The 24,026-nt window shown below is 40.2% G+C and overlaps 1 protein-coding gene across 1 annotated transcript in view; it reads right to left on the minus strand.

Annotated features, from left to right (window-relative positions):
- LOC124594696 (dynein axonemal heavy chain 3) overlaps nucleotides 1-24,026 on the minus strand; it is a 1,186,267-nt gene that overhangs the window by 40,343 nt on the left and 1,121,898 nt on the right. Inside the window, exons 63-64 of the mRNA XM_047133063.1 lie at nucleotides 22,386-22,594; nucleotides 17,324-17,534 (exon numbers count right to left, since the gene is read on the minus strand). Coding sequence (XP_046989019.1) covers nucleotides 17,324-17,534; nucleotides 22,386-22,594 — 420 coding nt within the window. The remainder of the gene's footprint in view (nucleotides 1-17,323; nucleotides 17,535-22,385; nucleotides 22,595-24,026) is intronic.

Here is a 24,026-nt window from a genome sequence, read left to right on the forward strand (position 1 = left end):
AATCAGAAGAAACTATGCATAGAAAAATACATCCACCTTCGAGACACAGTCATAAATGACAGAAAGAATGATGACATTGGAGCAATGGTAACTTGCCGTCATCATACACAGGAAGTCCAAGACACATACATAAATTCAGTCAAGACACTATGACCTAAGTAAGGAAATGTGGACAACCTAAACCTCTTCATAACATTCACATGCAACTCGTCATGGGCAGAAATCAAACAACCACTGAGATACAGACAAGGCCCCATGCATCAACATGTCATAATAGCCAGTGTTTTCTGACAAAAACAAATGAGATTTGTTAAAGTCATCACAATATATTACATCTCTGGAACCATTAGATGCTGGATGTACACAATTGAACAGCAAAACTGACTGCCTCACTCACACAATCTTATATGGCTATGTGACAGAATTCATTCAATGGATATTGACAAAATCATCTAAGCTGAATTTCCCAATCCACAAGAAGTTCCAGAACTGACGAAAAGTTTGCTTCATCGACCTTGTGGTCCATTAAACTATAATTCATCATGTACAAATGATGGAAAATATAGAAAAAAAAAACCAAACCAATACTTGGATGACACACAAACCAAAGTTGATGGCTACCACACATACAGAAGGCAATCACACAAAAATGCTGGCTTCAGAGCAAAAATACAAATATGAGGCAGTGACGAACTGGAAATAGATAACCAATGTAACACTTTTCAAAATGTTCCAAACACACATAAACATAGAATTCAGCAATTCAGTGAAATGTATCAAGTGTGTCTGTAAGTATGTGACAAAAGCAATGACATGGCAGTATTTAAAATAGCCAAAGACAGTGAACAACAAAATACAAATGACAATACCCCTATGTACCTAATGGGATGATACATCAATGGTAATGAAGCAGTGTGGCACATTTTCAGTTTTCCCATACATAAATGTGAACCAACTGTGCAACATCTAGAAGTACGTTTGGAGAATGGACAGAGAGTTTACTTCACAAAAGAGACCACCAGAAAAACTGCAAGTGAATCACCTCAGAACACAACATTTAATAGCTTTTAACCAACTGTGCCAAATGGGTCCATTCGTGAAAATGTTACTATATGTTGACGCTCCCACCTATTATATGTGGAACACAACAATTACAACAAGGAAACAGAGAAGCCTGCAAACGCTTAGGACTACTGGAAAATGACAACCACTGGAGATTAACATTACAAGAAGCCTCATACACAGCCTCAGCTGAATAAATGAGAGACTTATTCGCCATAATTCCAATAACATGTAAGTTAACCCACCTGTATTCAAAACATCTATGAGACTCCTTCAAAGAGAGTATGAGTGATGACATACTGTACCAAATCTGACAAGCTCATCCTGAACTCACCATCAAATTTAGTGATGACATCTACAATGAAACACTCATTCACCTAGAAGACAAATGTTTAGCGGAAGACAAGCATATCTTAATTCAACTTGGGATGCAAGCACCATGAAAAAACGGTATCAATGTGCTAAACTTTGAAATTACAAAGGAAAGAAGCTACAACATCAACAAATTATTTCAATACATTGCTCAGAACAAACCACTCGTCAGTGGAATCAAAAGAGAATTTACTACATTATCATGGACCAAAGTCACAACTCTGGTGGAGGTATTTACTTGGACATGGCAGGTAGGACTGGGAAAATTTTACTAATAGTTTCTAATAAATCTATTGCTGGCAGAAATACGTGCTAAAGAACACATCAAAATTGCACTGGCCTCACTTGGCATTGCAGCCACACTTAAGGAAGGATGATGAACTGCCAATTACGCCCTACAATTACCACTGAATATGGCAGAAGAACAATTCCCAATGTGTAAAATCTCCAGAGCATCTGGACGGGGTGAAATTCTAAAGTAAGCTAAAATTGTCTTCTGGGAGAAATGTGCAATGAAATTAGAGCATCAGTTGAAGCCATGGACAGAAAATTACAAGAAACTTTGAAGTGATGGGAGGAGCTCTACTCATATTCTCAGATTTTTAACATACACTTCCAATTATCCCCAAGTCAATATCAGCAAACGAGACCAGGGCATGCTTAAAAAATCACACTGCTGGCCACACATACAAATACTGTGACTAACAAAAAACATGGGGGTTGAACTATCAAAAGACAAAACAACACCACATTTTGCTCAACAACTTTTACAAATAGGCAAAGGCACTTATCCTGCTGACCAGACAACTGGCCTCATTAAACTCAACAGTGACTTCTGCAACACAGCCACTGCTGAAAATAAACTCGTTGACCAAAGTAATCCATACATTGTTCACAATGATACTAATCTGGACTGGCTATTTGAAATGGAAATTTAGGCAACTAAAAATAATATTGTTGACAATATCGACAATAATATCCAAAAGATAATTCCTGATGAAGAGAGAATATACAAATTGATTGACATGATGGTAAAAACTGAAGAAGGTGTGCATTTCCCTAAAGAATTTCTAAGCTCTTTACAAGTACCCGGAATGCCATTACTCTGCCTTTGACTTAAAATTGGACATCCAATTGCACTACTCAGACATCTCAACTCTCCAAACCTATGTAAAGGAACAAGGATGGTGTCAAAAAGCTATCTAATAATATCATCAAAGCTGAACTTACGACTGGAAAGTACAAAGGGCACAAACTACTTATCCCCCAAATATCAGTGATATCTACTTAACTTCCATTCCAGTTTAAAATACTGCCATTTCCAATCAAATTAGCCTACAGTTTTACAAATAACAAATCACAAGAACACACTTTAAAATATTGTGGCATCAACCTCAAAGAGTCCTGCTTCTGTCATGGTCAACTGTACGTAGCTTGCTCTCGAATATGAAATTCGAAAATTTTTTATGTGTATACTCCAGGTAACAAAATGAAAAATGTTGTATATAAACAACTAATGTAAACAGTTAGAATACATTCCTTTTTTTACCTCTTATATTTTAAAGTTTATCCTTTTATTCCAGCTACCATACAATCTCATATCAATTCCCTGAGTGAAGCGGGGTACCCTAGCTAGTAATGACTAAGACAGTATGAATGCTGATAACCTCCTAGGAACAGCATAGTGACCTCATTACTGTAATCAAGAGAGATACAAAAGCCAACAGAGACAGTATGTCACACTTGTTGGTTAGGGGGATGGGCATAGTGCTCTGACTTACTCCTGCTCTCTTTCTTCTCAGTACGGGACCACGAGGCCTATCACTGATAAGCCATTGTCAAGTGGATGATTGGTGATAGATTCCTGTACTTCCTGTAGAGAAGAAAGTATCCAATGAAGAGGCTAGTACTTGATGTACCTTTGGTATCACTGGTATGGGTGTTTTAGTAACCTCCCCACCACATCTATAGATTCCGATTGCTTGACAGCAGTCTGGTTGATTTCCAACTGCTTATTAATAGCAACTAACATATCACATGTCTGAGAATGGAATTCACAGTGGGACTTCATTTAGGCTGGTGCTACGTTTCTCTGAACCAAAGACCTTGATGTGGTTGGGTGGCTTATGTGCCTCAATGATACAGGCAGCCGTACAGTAGATACAACTATATCATCATCATAATCTTCAGAAGGTGCAATGGCAACAAATTCGATGATTGTCTTATCTGGTCATGTAGCCGTACCCAACATGGCCTCAGAATGGTCAAAAACAGGAGTAAGTTGAAGCCATTATATTTTCCGAGGACATTAGCTCTACTGTATGGTTTTGCGATAATGGCATCCTCTTGGAAAAATATTGCAGAGGTAAAATTGTCCCCAATCAGATATGTGGGTGTGGAGTAGTCAAGATTACTTTTTTATCAGAAAAAGCAAATTAGGCATGCTATGGGTTGGAGTATGGACTGTTAGACCACTTAATCTAGAGTTAGGTCAGAGAATTTGAAAAGGGAAACCAATGTGTTCACGTAAGTAAATCTAGGAATTAGTTAAGTGTACTGGCAGGAAAACACAAGATTTCTAGTCATGTGAGTACAGAGTTATCAACACAAAATCAAGTAGGGGTAATGTGGTAGCAGGACTGATAACTGACAAGAAAATAAGAATGCTAGTGAATTACATGAACAGCACAGTGAACTGAGATCGACACAAAGCTGAAACCCACTACAGTAGTACAATCATATTTGCATGCTAGCTCTGTGCGTGAGGAAGATATGGACAGAACTGATGATGAGATAAGAAATTATTAAGTTCATTCTGTTGTTGTTGTGGTCTTCAGTCCTGAGACTGGTTTGCTGCAGCTCTCCATGCTAATCTATCCTGTGCAAGCTCATTCATCTCCCAGTTCCTCTAGGGGACAAAAATATAATTGTGTTCTGAGACTGGAATTTGACAGGAGGAAAAGAAAGAGGAGGTCAGATTAGGACAACAAGACTGGGTGAAAGGAATCAAATGTGCAGGGGGGGAGGGGGGGGGGGGGAGGCTGCCTGGAGGAATTTTGCACAGAATATTATGTAATCATTGCTAATACTTGATTTATGAACCAGAAATGGGATCTGTATATGTGGAAGTGATCTGAAGAAATCAGGAGGTTCCAAACAGATGAAACACTAGTCAGACAGAGATGTAGATAGAAATCACATTTTAAAATGAAATACGTTTATGGGGGCAGAAATGAACTCTAATCATAAATTATTGGTTATGAACTGCATATTAAAATTGAAGAAATTACAGACGGGAAGGATACTGATGACACTGAAACTGGATAAGTTGTCAAGAGTTTGAAATAGAAAATTAGGCAATGATTGACTGAAAGGCAGGAGAAAGGAATAAAACAGAACATGAATGGAGAGATTTTAGAGACGATATAGTGAAGGAAACAGATGATCAAATACTGGTCTAAAAAAGACAAAGCCCATTGTAAATCCTTGGATAACATGTAAGATATTGAATTTATCTGGCAAGAGGAGAAAACATAAAGCTGCCTCAAATGAAGCAGGCAAAAGGGGATACAGAAATTTAAAGAATGAGTTTGACAAGAAGTTCAAGACAGCAAAGCAGGAATTTCTAGAGTAGAAATGAAAGCTGTAAAATTGTGTGTGTGTGTGTGTATGAGAAAGGTAAATGGCATCCACAGGAAAAGAGAAGAGACTTTGGCGAAAAGCAGCTGTGTGAATATTAACAGTTCACATGCTATGCCAGTTCTTAACAAACAAGAGTAAGATGAAAGGTGGAAGGTGCACACTGAAGGTCTACACAATAGGAATGAACTTGGAATACAATATTACAGAAAAGTAAGAGGAAGTGGCTGAATATGAGATGGCAGATATGGTACTGTGAGAAGAACTGGATACAGCATTGAAAGACCTAAGGCAAAAGAATACTCTTCGAGTAGATGACATACCCTCAGAATTGATGATGTCCTTGGGAGGCCCAGCAATAAGAAGGGATATGAGGCAGGTTAAATACCCTCAGACTTCAAGAAGAATGTAATAATTGCAATAAGAAAGAAGGTAGTTGGCAAGAGGTGTGAATATTAGTGAAACATTGGTCCATTAAGTCACAACTGTAAAATATTGGCACAAATTATTTGCAGAAAAATGGAAAGTCTGGTAGAAGCTGAGATCAAGAAAGAACAAATTGAGCCTTGAAGAAATGGAACACTCTCTCTGAAGCTTTGAATGTAGAAGGAATAAAATACAGAGAGTGGAAGGTTATCTACAATTCACACAGAAAACAGGCAATGGTCAAAGGATATGAAAAGGAAGCAGTAGCTGAGCAGGGTTCGACTGGGTTGTATCCTATCCCTACTGTTATTCAAGATGCATAGTGAGCAAATAGTGAAGGAAACCAACAACAAAATTTGGAAAAGGAATTAGAATTCAGGGAGAAGAAATGAGTACGGTTAGAAGCATTAACATAATTCTGTCAGAAACCGTAAAGTACTCGGAAAAATCTGTCAAAGAAAGCTTATAAGGTGAATATCGGCAAAAGAACAACAAGAATAATGGAGTGCAGACAAATTTAATTAAGTGATGCAGAGGGAATTAGATTACCAAATAAGAAACAAAAAGTAGGGGCAGAGTTCTGTTATCTGGGTAGAAAAATAACTGACAATGGCCAATGTGGAGAGGATTTAAATTGCCGACTGGCAGTAGCAAAAAACCCCTTTCTAAAAAACATAAATTTTTTAACATCTGATACAAATTAGGAAATATTTTCTGAAACTATCTGTCTCAAGTGTAGCACTGTGCAGAAGTGAAATGTGAATGACAGACAGTTCACACAACAAGGAAAAGAAGCTTTTGAAATGTGGTATTTAGTACCCCACCAGCAGACATCACTGGTGGCAGATGGCCTGGCATGAGTAGCACCATGCACATCTCTAATGCTGTTTTGGATTTTCCATTTTGCCACAGATTGACTCACATAGCGAGTTTTAATTTTGTATAGTGTAGTTTTGTTTCCGAGCACACTGTCGAGCCAGTGTCACCTTGTACAGCACCTCACACTGACAGTGTAGTTTAGAGGCATTTGTTGCCTGTGCAGACACTAAAGTGGTGATGAAGAATGTTCTTATGTGTGTGATGCTTGTATTTTTTCCCTTTCCTTTTCATATTGTTAATTTTGGGTCACCACAGATCCACCCTTTCTACAATGCTGGCAGGAACAGTTGGACCTACAGTAGTATGAGCTGCTGCAAGTGTTGCTAAACCAAAATAAAGAATTGATTCACACCCATTCCAGGCAGGTGGTGAGCTGAGCATTCACCATGCACTTTTCTTCCCCATTCCCTCACCACTTCTGATGCCATTTCCCAGTTTCAATCAGTCTACAGAAAAGAGGAAAAATTACCTGTTAAGAGTTCTCACCGGACTGCCACGTAAGGCATTATAGTTGATCCGGTCCACAAAGTCACCTTCTTGTTGTACAGAAATCAACAGTTATATGACATTATGCAAAATCCTTGCCTTCCACCGAGGCTGAGAAATTCAACATTCATGAACTTTGTTGGTTGCTTTTGCAGTAGTTCGGACACGACACTGATGCGTTGGTGGCACAATTGCAGTTTAATCAGCACCAAAAGTGCCCTGGGCAGTTCTATATGGACTGGATAGCTGATTTGCAGCATCTCCCATGCAGTGTCATTTTTAATTTCCAAATGTGATAGATAGCTCATATGCTAATTCTGGATGTGATTGGTTAGCACTTGAACTGAAGTCCAAGCTAGCATGTTGACCGTTTTGAATATTTCATTAGCTGATACTGCCCAGATTGCAGGATGGCATGAGATTACAGTGGCAGCAACAGACATCCCTTTGGGACACCTGGTAGGTGGCACAATTAGATGTGCATGATAAACTGCGTCCAATGCCCTGTGGAGCTCTCTGGGTTATCACACGTTGACCCTGTTGACAATCCCTGTGCAGTGGCATTGTGGTGATGCCCACCTGACCCACGTCAAGCTCAGGAGGTTCGTGTCAATCGCAACACCACAACTCAAACTCACAGTATTTCTTGGGTCCTTGTTGTTGCTCTCCTTCCTATCTCCAAATGGTTCTTCCGTGATAGTCTTTTGGTGCACGTTCAATGAGATTACCCACGTACAGTGGCCACGTATGGGGCATATCATCGAGTAAGCTATTTAGTAACAATTTTATGACAGTCACCAGGCCACAAGTTGGTCATCAGAAAGCCATGTTTTTGTTGGACTATGGGGCTGTCCATATGCCCTCCACATGTCAACCCAGTGTATTTTGCTGACACTGATAGTGGATGGGCGCTTGGTCAAATTTCAAGGAGACATGGGAGCAACAGGTACCTTCATTAACTTAGATATCTACAGGCTCTTCGGCTGACCAGAGTTGCAACCGCCACTGTGTCAGTTTGTCTTATAGTACACAGTATTCTTCTGTGAGAAGCAGTTCTCCATCACTGCCCATTATAAGAATCTGGAACAGCAGTTTACATTGATAGTGGTCAATTCCACACTGGCACATAATATTTTTGGGTTAAGACACCTTCTCTGTTTTTGGCTTTCAGATAGTTGAGAAAGTGCATTTTGTGTCTCGGTCAGTACCTTTTCAAGATCTGGACTATTTACTGTGGTTATACAAACAGCTGGATGAGAATCTCTCAGGCCCGACAGAAAAAAATGGAGGCACAAGTTTCTCTTAAGACGCCATGCAATCAGTTGTGCCAGTGCCCTTTCACACCATCTCTGCTGTGGTCTCCCAGTCCACCAGGCGGCACATTTGGTTGTGACACTGCTCCAGGGATGGGTTCCCCCTAGCAACAATGAGCTCCCTGTTGCTGCCTCTTTCCTCACCTTCGCTGTCCTCCCTCTGGTGAGGCTCACTCCTGCACCCACTGATGTTGAGCCCACGAATTTTGAACCCCTTTCGTCCTCCACCTCCTTTCCCACGCACCGTCGGAAGTGGTCTCATCTCTGCTGCCACCAGTGGACTGACTGCTGCCACATCCTCCACAGCCTTCTGCTGCTCCAGCAGAGATGCCAGCACCGTGTCACATCCTTCAGTCAGTTGTCGGTCAGGGGTCCAGGTCTCTAGTGCTCACTCTGGTTCTATGCCTCAGGGCGTGGCCTGACTTTGGCCATTTTTTACTCTACCTGGAGTTTCCAGGGGAACAGATTTAGTATCCCAATCACTGAACACTGTGAAGGAGGCAGATGTGCTGTTGTGGAAAGCACAGCAGAATAGTGTGGACAATCACCACAGGGAATGCGTGCAGGTCGTGTTCTATGGGACGACCCACTGAAGGAAATCTTTACTTGAGGCCAACCGTAAGCCAAGTGGGACAGTTCTAGTGCTGCATTTGACCACAGTGGAAATCGCCTTACACCTCGTGTGTTATGCCGTTGAGGTGTGCTCGGTCATATGCCACCTGCATCGGCTGTGTGTTGTGTTTATCCTTGCACGTGACTCTATATGGTTTCGGATTTTCTGCTTCCCTGTAGATTGACTCATGAGGTGAGTTTTCATTTCCTCTTGTGTGGTTCTCTTCCCTGCTTGTTGTCGAGTCACCATCTGCCCATGCAACATCTTGTGCCGACAGCATTTTTAGTGGCATTGTCACACCTGAGCAGATAGTAATGGTGCTACAGGAGAATGCTGAAGATTAGCTGAGCAGGTCAGTCAACTGATGTCAAGATTCAGAAGGAAACTGGGGAAAGAAGAAGTTCATGGCGTAACTAAAAGAATGGATTAGTCAATAGGATACGTTGTCAGGGATCAAGAAACTGTCAGTTTGGTGGGTAAAAGAGGTGTGTGTGTGTGTGTGTGTGTGTGTGTGTGTGTGTGTGTGTGTGTGTGTGTGCGTGTGTGTGTTGGGAAGGGGAGGAAGGGAAAGGGGGTAAAAATTAAAAATTGTAGAGGGAGACCGACATACAAACTGTTCAAGGTTCTAATGGATATAGTTTGTAGCTGATATGCAGAGATAAACAGACTTGTACAGAATCCTTGTGATCTAGTTCTTTGTTGTTTGTTACTATAATATTTAAAATAGGTACATCATAACTCAATTCATTTTATTTGTATGCTTTGGACATACAAAGTATATTCAGGGTGGAGAAAAATTGTGTAACGAAATTTTAACCCTAGATAGCTGACGCCAGTAGGAACCAAAATTACTAAAATTGTATAGATCGACAACACACCATTTTTAAACTACAGAACCTTGGCACCATGTGCTCCAATTGGCTGTGGGGTTGCCCTGTTGCCATTCGTTGGTTGACTGGCAGTGCTATTGTTGTTGGTTCACACATGCAAACGTCCCTCGCCCCGCCACTGCCCCAAAGTGACATGCAAAGCATTCATGGTCATGTGTTGTCCAGAGCATCTGGCAACAGGGCAGCAGTAGCCGTTCGCAACACAAGCAGCAACAGCGAAGTAACCGATTTTCTGACTTTTACGAGTTCCTAAATAGGAGCGAATTTTATACTATCATCTGTGTGCTTTAATAGTTTAATTTCTTGTGTTTCTGCATGTTTATTTAACATCTAATAGCCACAGTTCTCGCATTTTTGTTTGCATTGGAAAGTAAATTGATTTTGTGACATATTCCAAGTTCCTAATCAGTGGCGAATTATTTAGTTTCACCTGAGTGCTTCGGTAGTTAGGTTTTTGAATCTCTGTGTGTTAATCTAATTTATTAGACACAGTTCCTGCATTTTCGTCAGGGTCTACAGTAGAATTGTGCAGTAAGTGCTGATAGTCCAATTATCTGCATAGTTTAGTTTTCCACAGTCTTTAGCATGGACAGGGGCTGCAACTCTTGTGTGTGGATATGATCTGAGTTGGTGACACTTTGCTCTCAGCTTTAGGTTGTGATGGTTTCATTTACACAGCGTGAGACTGCAGTGGATGGGCACCATTGTTGTGGGCTGGCTGTGGGGATAGAAATGGACATTCAGCATGGCAAAGTCCTCACATTGGTCCTCACTGGTAGACAGCCCAGTTACTGCTCGCACTGAGGTTGATCCCTCAACTGTGGTTGAGTGGGAGGTCATCCCAGGGCGTAGCAGGTGGCAAAAGACTTCCCAGGTGGCTGCACGTAAGGCCTCCATGGTTTGTTTGAGAAACAGGTTCCAGGTGCTGTCTGTGGCTGACACTGTTGCTGAGCCAGATGCTGTCACCTGTCCTATTTCACAGGAGACCACTCAGCCTGCAAGACCTGGGCAACCACATACAGTGGGATTATTGGTAGTTGGGAGCTCCAACATTAGGCACATTATGGGGGCCCTTAGGGACATGGCCGCCGAGAAGGGAAAAAAACCAATGTGCACTCTGTGTGCATACAAGGTGGAGTCATTTCAGATGTGGAACATGTCCTTGTGGATGCCATGTAGAGCACAGGGTGCAGTCAACTGCAGGTGGTTGCTCACGTTGGTACCAATGATGTGTACCACTTTGGATCAGAAGAGATTCTCTCAGGTTTCGAGTGGCTAACAGACATGGTAAAGGCTGCCAGTCTTGCTTGCAAGATGACAGCAGAGCTGACCATTTGAAGCACAGTTGACAGGACTGATTGCGGACATCTGATACAGAACCAAGTGGAGGGTCTGAATCAGAGGCTCAGACGGTTCTGCAACAGTGTAGGCTGCAGATTCCTTGACTTGCGCCAAAGGGTGGTTGGGTTTTGGGTTCTGCTGAATAGATCAGGTGTCCACTATATGCAGGAGGCAGCTAGATGGGTAGCAGGGTCTGTGTGGCATGGACTGGGCGGCTTTTTAGGTCAGAGGATCTCGGGAAAATACAAGAAGGGCTTCAGTCACAAATGGTGCAGGCTGAACACAGGAGGAATGTAGATACTGGATCCATCAGTATGACAGTTGTAAACTGTCGTAGCTGTGTTGGGAAAGTATCAGAGCTCCAAGCGCTAGTAGAAAGCACTGATGCTCAAATCGTTATAGGCACTGAAAGCTGGCTAAAGCCGGAGATAAGCTCAGATGAAATTTTTGCAAAGAACCTAACGGTGTTCCAAACAGATAGGCTAAACACAGTTGGCAGTGGCATGTTTGTTGTTGTTTGAAGTAGTTTATCATGTCGTGAGATTGAAATAGATAGTTCCTGTGTATGGGCAGAGGTCATTGTTGGCAACCAGAATAAAATAGTAATTGGATCCTTTTACCACCTTCCCAATTCAGATTATACAGTTGTTGAAAGGTTCAAAGGAAACTTGAGTCTGATTTCAAACACGTACCCAACTCATACGATAATAGTTGGTAATGACTTTAATTTACCCTCAATATGTTGGTGAAAATACATGTTTAATTCTGGAGGTACGCATAAAATATCATCCGAAATTGTGCTAAACGCATTCTCTGAAAATTATTTTGAGCAGTTAGTTCCTGAGCCCACGCGTATAGTAAACGGTTGCGAAATCATACTTGACCTCTTAGCAACAAATAATCCTGAGTTAATAGCAAGCATCAAAACAGATACAGGGAATAGTGAAAACTGGGCTGTCGTAGTGAGACTGAATATTGTAACCCCCAAATCCTCCAAAAAGAAATGAAAAATATACCTATTCAAAAAATCAGATAAAAATTCACTTGACACCTTCCTGAGAGGCAATCTCCACACATTCCAAATTAATTATATAAGTGTAGACCAGATGTGGCTAGAATTCAGAAAAATAGTATCGGCAGAAATTGAGAGATTTATACCAAATAAATTAACAAACGACAGAGCTGATGAGGTACACAAAACAGGTCAGAACACTGTTGCAGAAAGAACGAAACAAACATGCCAAATTTAAACAATCGCAAAATCCCCAAGATAGGCAATCTTTTATAGAACCTCGAAATTTACTGCGGACTTCAATGCAAGATGCCTATAACAGTTTCCACAACAAAACTTTGTCCTGAAACCTCGCACAAAATCCAAAGAGATTCTGATCGTATGTGAAGCATGTAGCGGCAAGAAACAATCAATGCCTCCTCTGTGCAATAGCAATGGAGATACTATCGAAGACAGTGCTGCCAAAGCAGATTTACTAAACACAGCCTTCCAAAATGCCTTCACAAAAGAAGACAAAGAAAGTATACCAGAATCTGAATCAAGAACAGCTGCCAACATGAGTAACGTAGAAGTAAATATCCTCAGAGTTGTGAAGCAACTTAAGTCACTTAAAAAAGCAAGTCTTCTGGTCCAAACTGAATATCAATTAGGTTCCTTTCAGATTATGCTGATGCATTAGCTCCATACTTGACAATCATATACAACCATTCGCTCGACAAAAGATCTGTACCCTGAGACTGGAAAGTTGCACAGGTCACACCAATATTCAAGAAAGGCAGTAGGAGTAATCCACTTATTTACAGGCCCATATCATTAACATCGATATGCAGCAGCATTCTGGAACATATATTGTGTTAAAACATTATGAATTACCTTGAAGAAAATGGTCTATTGACACACAGTCATAATAGGTTTAGAAAACATCGTTCCTTTGAAACACAACTAGCTCTTTATTTGCATGAAGTGTTGAGTGCTATTGACAAGGGATTTCAGATCGATTCCATATTTCTGGAACCGGTAGGCTTTCGACACTATATCACACAAGCGGCTTGTAGTGAAATTGCATTCTTATGGAATATCGTCTCAGTTATATGACTGGATTGGTGACTTCCTGTCAGAGAGGTCACAGTTCGTAGTAATTGACAGAAAGTCATTGATTAAAACAGAAGTGATTTGTGGCACTCCCAAGGGTAGCGTTATAGGCCCTTTGCTGTTCCTTATTTATATAAACGATTTGGAAGACAATCTGAGCAGCCGTCTTAGGTTGTTTACAGATGATGCTGTCATTTATTGACCAATAAAGTCATCAGAAGATCAAAACAAACTGTGATACTACATAGAAAAGATATCTGAATGGTGCGAAAAGTGGCAGTTGACCCTAAATAATGAAAAGTGTGAGGTCATCAACATGAGTGCTAAAAGGAATCCGTTAAACTTCGGTTACATGATAAATCAGTCAGATATAAAGGCCATAAATTCAACTAAATACCTAGGAATTACAATTACGAACAACTTAAACTGGAAGGAACACATAGAATATGTTGTGGGGAAGGTTAACCAAAGACTGTGTTTTATTGGCAGGACACTTAGAAAATGTAACAGACCTACTAAGGAGTCTGCCTACACTAAGCGCTTGTCTGTCCTCTTTTAGAATAACGCAGTGTGGTGTGGGATCCTTACCAGATAATACTGATGAAGTACATCGAAAAATTTCAAAGAAGGGCAGCACATTTTGTATTATTGCAAAATATGGGAGAGAGTGTCACAGAAATGATTCAGGATTTGGGCTGGACTTCATTGAGAGAGAGGCGTTTTTTGTTGTGACGGAATCTTCTCACGAAATTCCAATCACCAACTTTCTCCTCTGAATGCGAAAATATTTTGTTGATACCAACCTACATGTGGAGAAATGATCACCATGATAAAATCAGGGAAATCAGAGCTCGTACAAAAAAATATGGGTGTTCGTTCTTTCGGTGTGCTATACGAGATTGGAATAATAGAGAATTGTGAAGGTGGTTCAATGAACCCTCTGCCAGACACTTTAATGTGATTTGCAGAGAATCTGTGTAGATGTAGATGTTGAATCCTGTGGCCAATTGGAGTGCTTGGCGCCAAGTTTTGGTTGTTTAAAAGTCGTGCATTGTCAACCTACACGACATCAGTAATTTTGGCTCCTATGGGCATCAGCTACCCAGGGTTAAAATTTCATGACACAATTTTTCTCAACCCTGTATACTTATCTCCAGTCATAACTCATTTAAAACATGAAATGCAGTTTAGGACTCATGTGTATTATATCATTACATACTGAGTTGACAATTTAGTGATTAAATTAAAAGGAAACAGAATGGATGGCCAATACACCCAAGAGGTGTAACTCTGAGTACGTGAACAAGCTAGCTTTTAAAACTGTTAGTTGCATCCACAGGGAAAGATTAGGAAAGGTGAAAAAAGGTGGCCAGGTCACTCCCAATGCAGGCCAAGAGTGACCTGCATGGTATGAGACTGCTGGGAGTCTTAAGATGACACAGAGACGAAAGTCAAATTAGTACATTGTTAACCACAGAGCCACTTTTGGTGCTCAGAAGATCACAAAACGGCAGAGTGAGGGGTAAAACGAGTTAAAGGCAGGCCATGCCCATTTCAATGGTACCCCGGGGTGTGGGATGGGGGAGGGGGGGGGGGGGGAGAAGGGAAGGGCAGCTGCAAGCAGCTGTCACTTTGCCTGTACCTCAGCATGTGTTGTATAGGCTACCGGTCAGATGGCCCTATTCTGCCACATTCACACCTTGTCATGTAATGTGCACAAACCATTTGCCCACCCCTGCCCGTGGGCAATTGCCCAAGATGTACTGTTACTGTTAACCAGGAAAAGGAATGTAAAGGGAAGAAAAACAGAATGGGTGTGTGCGTGTAGGGTTGGGGTAGTAGTGGGTGGAGGAGGGTATGTTACTAGGTGGAAGGCTCCAAATGGCCCAGATCATGTAGCAACACTCAGGTACATCAGAAGGCTCCAAATGGCCCAGATCATGTAGAAACACTCAGGTACATCATGTTATGCTGCAGAGTATGCTCAGCAACAGTGTACCACGTGCCTCCCCGAGACAGACAGTTCTTATGTAATTAGTGATCTTGATTATTAATGCTCATTTCTATAGAAGGAGCAGCGGCAGCAACATGCATTAGCTGACCAGTTTTTCTGTAAGTACAGTTGTTCAGGTAGAAATATTTTGGTAGGAATAATAGTATGGGAATATCACACAGTTTTACAAAGATATACCACAGATTTAGGAGTGCAATGGAAGGTAAAAGTTGCTGGTGTGGAAATGTGTAGTGGAAAAATAATCTAAGGAATTATTTTTCATTATCATTCCATACCAGAAAGATGCCATCCATAAATATACCATCCAAGTATTGTCACAATAGCACATTTCCGGGGAAAAAGGAAAAGAATCTCTTTATATTCAATCACAACACAATGAATAAAATTTAATATTGGCCTTACCTCTACACAAACACTATCCTCATCCTTCTGCTGCATGGAACAAACATTACAGAATTAATCAGCAGAAATTTCACATAAGGCACAAGTAGATAACACTGTAGAATTGAACAGTGTCCCAAATAAAAGAATATTATGTGATGATGTAAATTTTGTTGAAAACGGAAATTTTAAAAATAGTGTCATCAGGTGGGAATGTGTGTGTTGATGAATAAATGACCATTTAATATATAATAAGTAACTACGTTATTTTACTTTATATGTGTAGCTTCATGTCCTGATTAAGAAAATGACAGCATTATGACTATTTTTTAACAAGGGAAGTGTCACTTGAATAACATTTTATAAAAAATTGAGCAGTATTTGATTTAGACAGTGCATGTTTCAAAACATCTCAGTTTTGTTGTTTTTTTTCTTTTTAATGTTGTGTTTCCTCCTGAAAACTTTTAAATGGTTCTCTTCTCCGTGGGATGTAGAATTCCTTTTGTTCATCTTTTTCTCTTTGACAAAAAAAATCACAAAGATTTAAATTCCTTAATCCCTTTGTTATTGCTGCTTGTTACAGGTCATAATTTCTACCAAAGTTCACCTTTAATTATATTATTTTGATTTATTCCTGATTTTATTTGCATATTTTTTGAAATGTTTTCTTTCTTGCAATAATTTTCTTCTCATTCTGCACTTTTAATTATGTGGAAATTTTGTTCTTGTGTTTTTATTTTTATTCCAGTTTATTAATTTCATTCACTCTGTTTCAATTGGCGTAGAGTCTGATATCTTCTGTCCAAAGTGAGCTCATCTACAAAATTATACATCACTAAACTTCCATTCAGTTATCCATCTATACAAATTCTGTGTAACTATTTCCCAAGATTTCCGTTTTTCTAAATCACCTTTCTTTGTTGAAATATGATACATTTTTGTGTTTTTGAAGGTCGCAATGTGAAGATGTTTCTTACCGTATGGATGTCCTGGTTTCTCATCTTCTGATGATTTTTTTCAAAACTGATAATTTACTCAATTACATTCTGCATATTTAGCTCTATTTTAACATAGAAAAACGAATATTCAGTAGAAAAAATCTCTTTTATATCTCATTCTACATCTGTGCTGTTTGAATCACTATAAATCAAGTGGAAAGGGGTATGTTTTACTGTAACTTATGTTAAGGTTTCTTCCCATTCAATTACAGGTACAATTTTGGAAGAATGTTTGTTAGTGTGTATTTATCTGATTGGATATCGGTTTCATTTTATCTGCACAATTTCTGCGAGTCAGAATTCAAGAGGCAGAGGAAAATTTATAGTTTGCCCTGACAGATATGAAACAAATAATGAAAGGAATAATATAGGAAATAAAGAACAATGAAACATAAGAAAGATAGCTTAATAAAAACCACATCTGCAACCTCTGCAACAGTATAATTGATGCAACAGGCACAAGATCAAACATAATGACATCTCACACTCACAGTGTTAATCATTTTCTGTATACTATTAAATCCAATCCTCATAAGTATTCGTTTGGACCTACAATTATCACACATTAATAGAAATTCAAACTCAGAGGCTACAAATAATTTATGTGGCAGCCTATTTTACTAATTTATAAAACATGTTCTATACCATGGCAAACAAAATGGTAGATGTAAACTACATATGCTGTTTATATTTAGATTTAATAATTGCATTATCTGAAAAATATTACTGCATGCTCTGAATTAAAGAAAAACTATTGAAACAGAAATTCTATGAGTACATATTCCATGAAATTAAGTATTTTCACCTTGACAAAAACACCAAAATCTGGCTCCTTATCTGCTGTGGTTTCATAAGGTGTAATTTCAAATTCAAAAGCCAAATGATCAATTGGTATTCTGTGTTTCCTGGCATAATTCTGGAGCACTCCCGTAAGGAATGACTGAGTAAAATATAATCCTGAGAGCCAAAACACAACTGGAGGGCCATTGTCAATCCAATGCTGGAAAAATTTCAACCTGCATGGATAAAAAAAGTTGTTTAGGTAGCACATTATACATTAACACTAGCAATTTACTAACTGAGACACTTAGCATAGTAAGAAGCAATCTTTATATACTGTAGCGGGACACCAAAAAATCCAGTATACAATATAGGTGACTCAGAAAAAAATAAATAACTACTTTGGTGAAGAGAGAGATATACCAACATAAAATACAGATTATAGAGGGACACAGGTTAGATTTCAAATTAAATAAGCAGATGGGTAGATCACATAACTAATGAGGAGGTACTGAATAGAACTGGGGACAAGAGAAATGTGTGGCACAACTTGACCAGAAGAAGGGATCGGTTGGTAGAACATATTCTGAGGCATCAAGGGATCACCAATTTAGTATTGGAGGGCAGCACGGAGGGTAAAAATCATAGAGCGAGACCAAGAGATGAATACACTAAGCAGATTCAGATGGATGTAGGTTGCAGTGGGTACGGCGAGATGAAGAAGCTTGCACAGGATAGAGTAGCATGGAGAGCTGTATCAAACCAGTCTCTGGACTGAAGACCACAACAACAACAATTTCCTTTCAGAGCTGCATGTGTTCTTTCCAGACTGGCTAACTGACAGCTCTGATTCTTCAAAGACATGATCTATGACAGGGCACCTGAGTGGGAACATATAAAGGCGGGCAGGTGTGGAAAACAGGTGACATGCAGGCAACATCACAACCACGCCAAAGTGTGCACAACTGAATTCCACCAGCTGAGGGCCCACTACTAAGTGTGGCTGAGCAACTCGTGCATACATGGATTGTGTGCAGCACTATCTGTGCTAATCCGTGGGTACACTGAGGGGTAAGTGAGAGTGTTCTCTTCCCCTGTGGGGCTGTGCTGGAATGGCCTGAACTAGAGAGTGCGAGATGAGAAATGAAGACTGAAATACAATCAGAAATCAGAGAAAACAGTTATGATTGCAAGAAACTCTGTGCTGTTGTCGATTTACAGAAGACTGGAAAGAAAGATGGCAGAGGGAAATAGAACAAGCAAGGAAAATACAATTGCGATAGAAATGGAATGAAAAAAAGAAAAACAAAGCACGTTACGGTACACAACAAACAACTAGACAATGTAAGAAAGTAGGAGAAATGGAGAGTAAAACAGTTTCCAGATCACCAACCCCATGAGGTCACGTACGACAAGTTAGCTGAATAATTATCAAATCATTTTAAATCACAACTGCATGCAGCGTCTGGTCATTATAACTTTTTCAGGTTAAAACAGCAGCCAAGACTGCCCTATGAAGATGAGGTAACAGAACTTTATGGCCTTGCTAGACAATGTCACTTGTAATGTTCGTGTGGGTTAAATTACAGTGACTCTACGATGAGAGATGTGATAACTTGGAATGTGTCCGATTCCCTTACTCGTGCTGCCGTACCAAAGCATTGGAACCCTGGCAGTATTGTCAATTAATGAGTCACAGGACATTGTCAATGTAACTGAGCACGATTTCCAAGCACTTGCAACACCTGTTTCCAAGAGTAAAACAGTTCAGGGGCCAAACCCCCCCTCCATTACTCAGGTCAGATGTCGCCTGACATCTATGTCACACGTGTACCTGTCACACCGTCAGGCCACGGCACAGTTTGCCCAGTTACGTAAGTACTTTCCACATAGCTTTCAAACACTTGATAGGCCAAAGTACCAAGCTGAGTGATTAGCATGTGGCAAATAAGGTCGCATACAATCACTATGTTTAAGTATAAATGGTATTAGACAGCTATCACATTCCATGTCAGACAGTGATTCTAATGAGGTGTATGTTGTGCCTGCTGTGCAACTGTCCGCTGCTCCTGTTGTTATTTCATCAGACTGCCAGGATACACACTCTGAAATTATCAACTGGAAATCCAATAAGTTGTATGTTCAGCTGCATGGCCGGCTGGAGTGGCCGAGCGGTTCTAGGCGCTACAGTCTGGATCTGCGTGACCGCTATGGTTGCACGTTCGAATCCTGCCTCGGGCATGGGTGTGTTTGATGTCCTTAGGTTAGTTAGGTTTAAGTCGTTCTAAGTTCTAGGGAACTGATGACCTCAGCAGTTAAGTCCCATAGTGCTCAGAGCCATTTGAACCTTATTTTTTCAGTTGCATGTCTTCAACAAGTGTGATAATTTCCAGGTACAGACTGGTGCTACTGTTATGGTGTTCAACCATGCTACGTATGAATGGTAAGGTAGCCCACAGCTTTTGCAATCATCTAACTCATTGTTAGCATCAACTGACACCCTACTCCATTTCTTTGAGAGTGTAGTTTACCAGCCATGTCCTCTGGTACTACTAAAACAGTGTTATTTCACGTCACGAGTCTGCTATATTTTTGGCATGGATAGTTTTGACCTCCTCAGATTGTCAATTCATGGGAAGGTGTTAAAAATTAATTTACCTGGGTTTCTGGTCAATATTAATGCATTGAGTGAGAAGTACAGTTCTCCGTTCCATTGTAGTTTAGGCAAAGCCCAAGGGTTCAAGGCCCATGTGACACTGAAACACAATGTGCAGGCCAAGTTTTTTCATGCTCATCCTGTCTCTCATGCATTACAGGACCAGGTTTTCACAGTGTTGTAACAGTTGCAGAACAGTGATGTCATCAAACCAGTGTCTGCCAACCAATAGGTGTCACCTCTGGTGATCCTTATTAAACCACTAGGCAAGTTGAGGCTCTGCACAGACCTTAAATCAACTGTCAACACACAACCTGTTGCTGATTCTTTTCCATTGCACCACCCTAAGGATTTGATGGACAAATTAGATCAGGGTAATTACTCCTCAAAACTTGATCTCCAGGAGGCCTACCTGCAACTGCCTTTAGATAAGACTCAAAGAAAACTTTTCTGATCAACACACACAAGGGATTATTCCAGTTTCTGTAGTTACTATTCGGTAGCACTTCTGCCCTAGCTATTTTCCAAAGGTACCTTGAGCAACAGATGTCACAAGAACCTTCCTGTTCTAACTATTTACATTATATATCTCGCTCACATGATTAATGCACATGGCATCTACCTGCCAAAGACACCCTTCATGGCCATTCACAATTTGCCTGCACCAAATAATGTAACAGAATTGCAAGATGTAATGGGGAAGCTAACCTATTACATCTATTTTATCCCAAATGGTTGTGTTCCAAAAATGAACAGCATAGAGGCAGAAGTAATGACACTTTCTGCAGGACCTGATCATCATTTAGCAGGACAATGCTCGAGCACGTACCGTGCAAGCTGTTACTCATTTGTTTGACTGATGGAGCTGCTAAGTGCTATACCACCTACTGCACTCCCCTGTCTTAAGCCCTCATGAGTTCAACTCGATTTCTAAACTGAAGGAAACACTTCACGGCATTCGCTTCAGAACTGCTACAAATTTGTCGGGCAACAGTCCACACCGCTCGAACGTCAACATAACTGGCACTGCTAAGAGTATCCTACGACTTCCATATCGCTGGCAACTACTTTGAAGGTCAGTAAAACTTTGAAAAAAGTATCTATTTTGTACGAGCTGTAAATAAATAGTTGCCAGGTTCCAACCCTCTTACCACAGTTACGATCTCAATAAATTCTCCATTACAGGCTTCATAGTCACAGTTGAACTCCAAGTGGGTGGCACATCCATGAAGTTTTCAAACTGACAAAAATTAACTACCATTGTGGGTGGACACAAGACTAAAAGTTTATTTATCCAAGTTGGAGTTTTACTATTAATTTCTGTTGAACAGTGATCTGACACAAATTGTGGAGAAAGGTTTGGCAACTGTACATGCAGAACACTTGGGTACCTCTGAAATGAACAGCCCAGCTCACCTCCATTTTCGTTAGCTGGAGATAGATGAGGGTACGAGCACCTCGCCTGGGGGTACTCTGAGTGCACCCTTTAGCAATTCACTTCCCTGCCCACATGTTCTTTCATTGGATCCACCCCCAGAAGAGCGTGTGAGAACGTGCAGATTGATTTTGCTGCTCCACTTCTCAGTTTGATGATGTTCCACATCTGTCACTTCTTCAGCATCAAACTAGATAAAAACATCCATGCTCTGAGCTACATTATTGACATCACCCTCAATCTAGGGACAAAGTTGAGCAGGTGATGAGGACTTTCAAAGAAAAAATGAAAGTAGCTGTCCAGCTTGTATCCACAGGAGATGCTCTACCTTTTTCAATGCCTACAGAATGACACCGATAAATGAGAAAAGCCCAGCAGAACTACTGCACGGTCAGACATCCGAGTCACTTTTACACTTACTTCAGCTCATGCCACATGACAGGATGTGACCTCTTACCAAGACTCTGCCAGCACCAACATTGGGCCCACAGCTGTGGCCAACAGCATGAATGGGCCTAGACAATTATCACATATACACAACTTCCACAGATTCACCATCAACAAATAGAGCTTTTTCTGGCTCAGCACTAAAAGCAATGTGGTCATAGACAAATATTGACACCTACAATGATCTTCAACCTATAGTGCTTATGTGGTCTATACAACTTGCACCACAAAGCACTCTCTACCATCATATTAGACCTTAGATAGGTGCTGCTCTGGGATACTCTACTGCCAGTCACCACCACTATGCCCCTACACACTTCCAATGCAGACAGCAGTTAAGTGATTAAAAACTACAGAGAGCTGCAGGTAAGCTACACAGGCAAAGGCCAAAAGAAGATGACCATATCAGAAAAATAATCAATTTAATTCTTGGATTCTCAGAGAGTCTCGTCTAGAAATTTATGTACAAATTATCTTAGTTTCTTAAAACAGCTTGTCTCTAAGGGACAGATCTAATTAACTCTACTAAATAAATTGGTTATTACTGACCTCAGAATTAAGTCAGTAATGTAGCTTGCAAGGGGTTTCAATGAAGGATATGATTTACTGGCCCAAACAGCAGGTACTCTTCCAACCAACAGGCTGTTGTGCACTTCTTCCAGTTCTGAAGACATAACTACCAGTCCTTTCACTGCCTTTTGCACACTTACTAATGAGTCTTTCACAGCAGACAGCAGTCTGTTAAAACGAATCACCTCCTGATAAAAAAAGAAATGGCATCAATATATTATGTAACTCACAGTATAGCAATCAACTCTGGGAAATTTTCTGATTGTGCAATATGAAGAGTACACAGTCATCATTTTTTTTTTAAAAATGTCTCTAGTTACTAGCACTTTCAGAAAATGGGTGAATGATGGTGCAACCACTAGCAAATGCCAAGCTGCAGGGCTCTTTACTGCTAAACTCTTTGTGGTACACAAGAACCCAACAGTCTGGTGTCTGCTAGCAAGGAAGCCTTCAAAAGCTGAGGGCTACATAAATACTACAGTACTACCAACAACTTACTTCCCTTCATGGCTGATGCTGCCCGAAATTGATAGCTTAAACAACAAAAGCACAAAATATTAATATTGGTAAAAAACCATAACATATTATAGCAATACAGAGGGCAGGAGCACTATAAATGATAGACCTACTATGTAAGAAATTTTAATTTCTTCATAATAATCATCATAGGAGAAGAAATTTTAGAAAAACTTTAATGCTTTTCAGACCTGAATTTTTTCAGGAGGAAGGAAAATATTTATTTATGTAGTAATGGTTTTGGGTGATTTTTTAGTGATTTTAGATACAAGATACATACAAAAATATGTACTCATTTTCAAAACAAACTTTGCACTCTTGGCTTCATTTTATGGATTGAAGTAACTAATTACAAAATACTCTCTATTGTTTTAAATAGTAATATGGTCATTCAATAATTATCATGCAAAATAACAATACCAATATTCAATTATACAGTGGAATATAGCAAACCAACTACATCTGTGTATTCTGGTGATCATGAGTTGCTGCACACTGTTACATTGACTCGCTGATATTTTCATAGTGATGCTCAACAGTTGGTAGCACTTGAGTGTGATGGAAAGGTTGAACATCTGTTGGGAAAAAGTGCTTCTGTTGCAGCCAAGACACAGTAAAAGTTAATGTACACAATAGTAGCCAGAGGGTCTGAAAGTGTTAACTGAAAACATTTCCTTCATTGCCTCATGTGTTAAAATGTGGTGATGCACAAATTCTTTTTTGGCATGCAACATATCTGCTGTAGCAGAAGGAGAGGCACCTTGGCAGATGACATTTTCAGCTGGTGGACATAGCACTGCAGAATATGTGTAGCCGTAGAGATAGTTATGTCTCACACACAAACGTCTTTGCTGAGTCTTGGTTTTTCTAGAAAAGCCATTCAGCAGGAAACAATATTCTCAGACACTGAGAAAAGTGCACGACGGATGTGTCTACATGTGTTTTGACAGTGACTGTGAGTTAAACTTCATTAGGAAACGCCATGGTTTGCTGAGTGTTTCGTTAGGTTCAAGCAAGAAGGCAGCATAATGGGCAAGATGGTTTTGAAATGCATAGCAGTACCGTGGTCCACTGCATTGCCTTTGGAGAGCTGGTGGTAGACAA

This window comes from Schistocerca americana, chromosome 2 (genome assembly GCF_021461395.2).
Source record: "Schistocerca americana isolate TAMUIC-IGC-003095 chromosome 2, iqSchAmer2.1, whole genome shotgun sequence".
In the NCBI taxonomy this organism is placed as follows: Eukaryota; Metazoa; Arthropoda; class Insecta; order Orthoptera; family Acrididae; genus Schistocerca; species Schistocerca americana.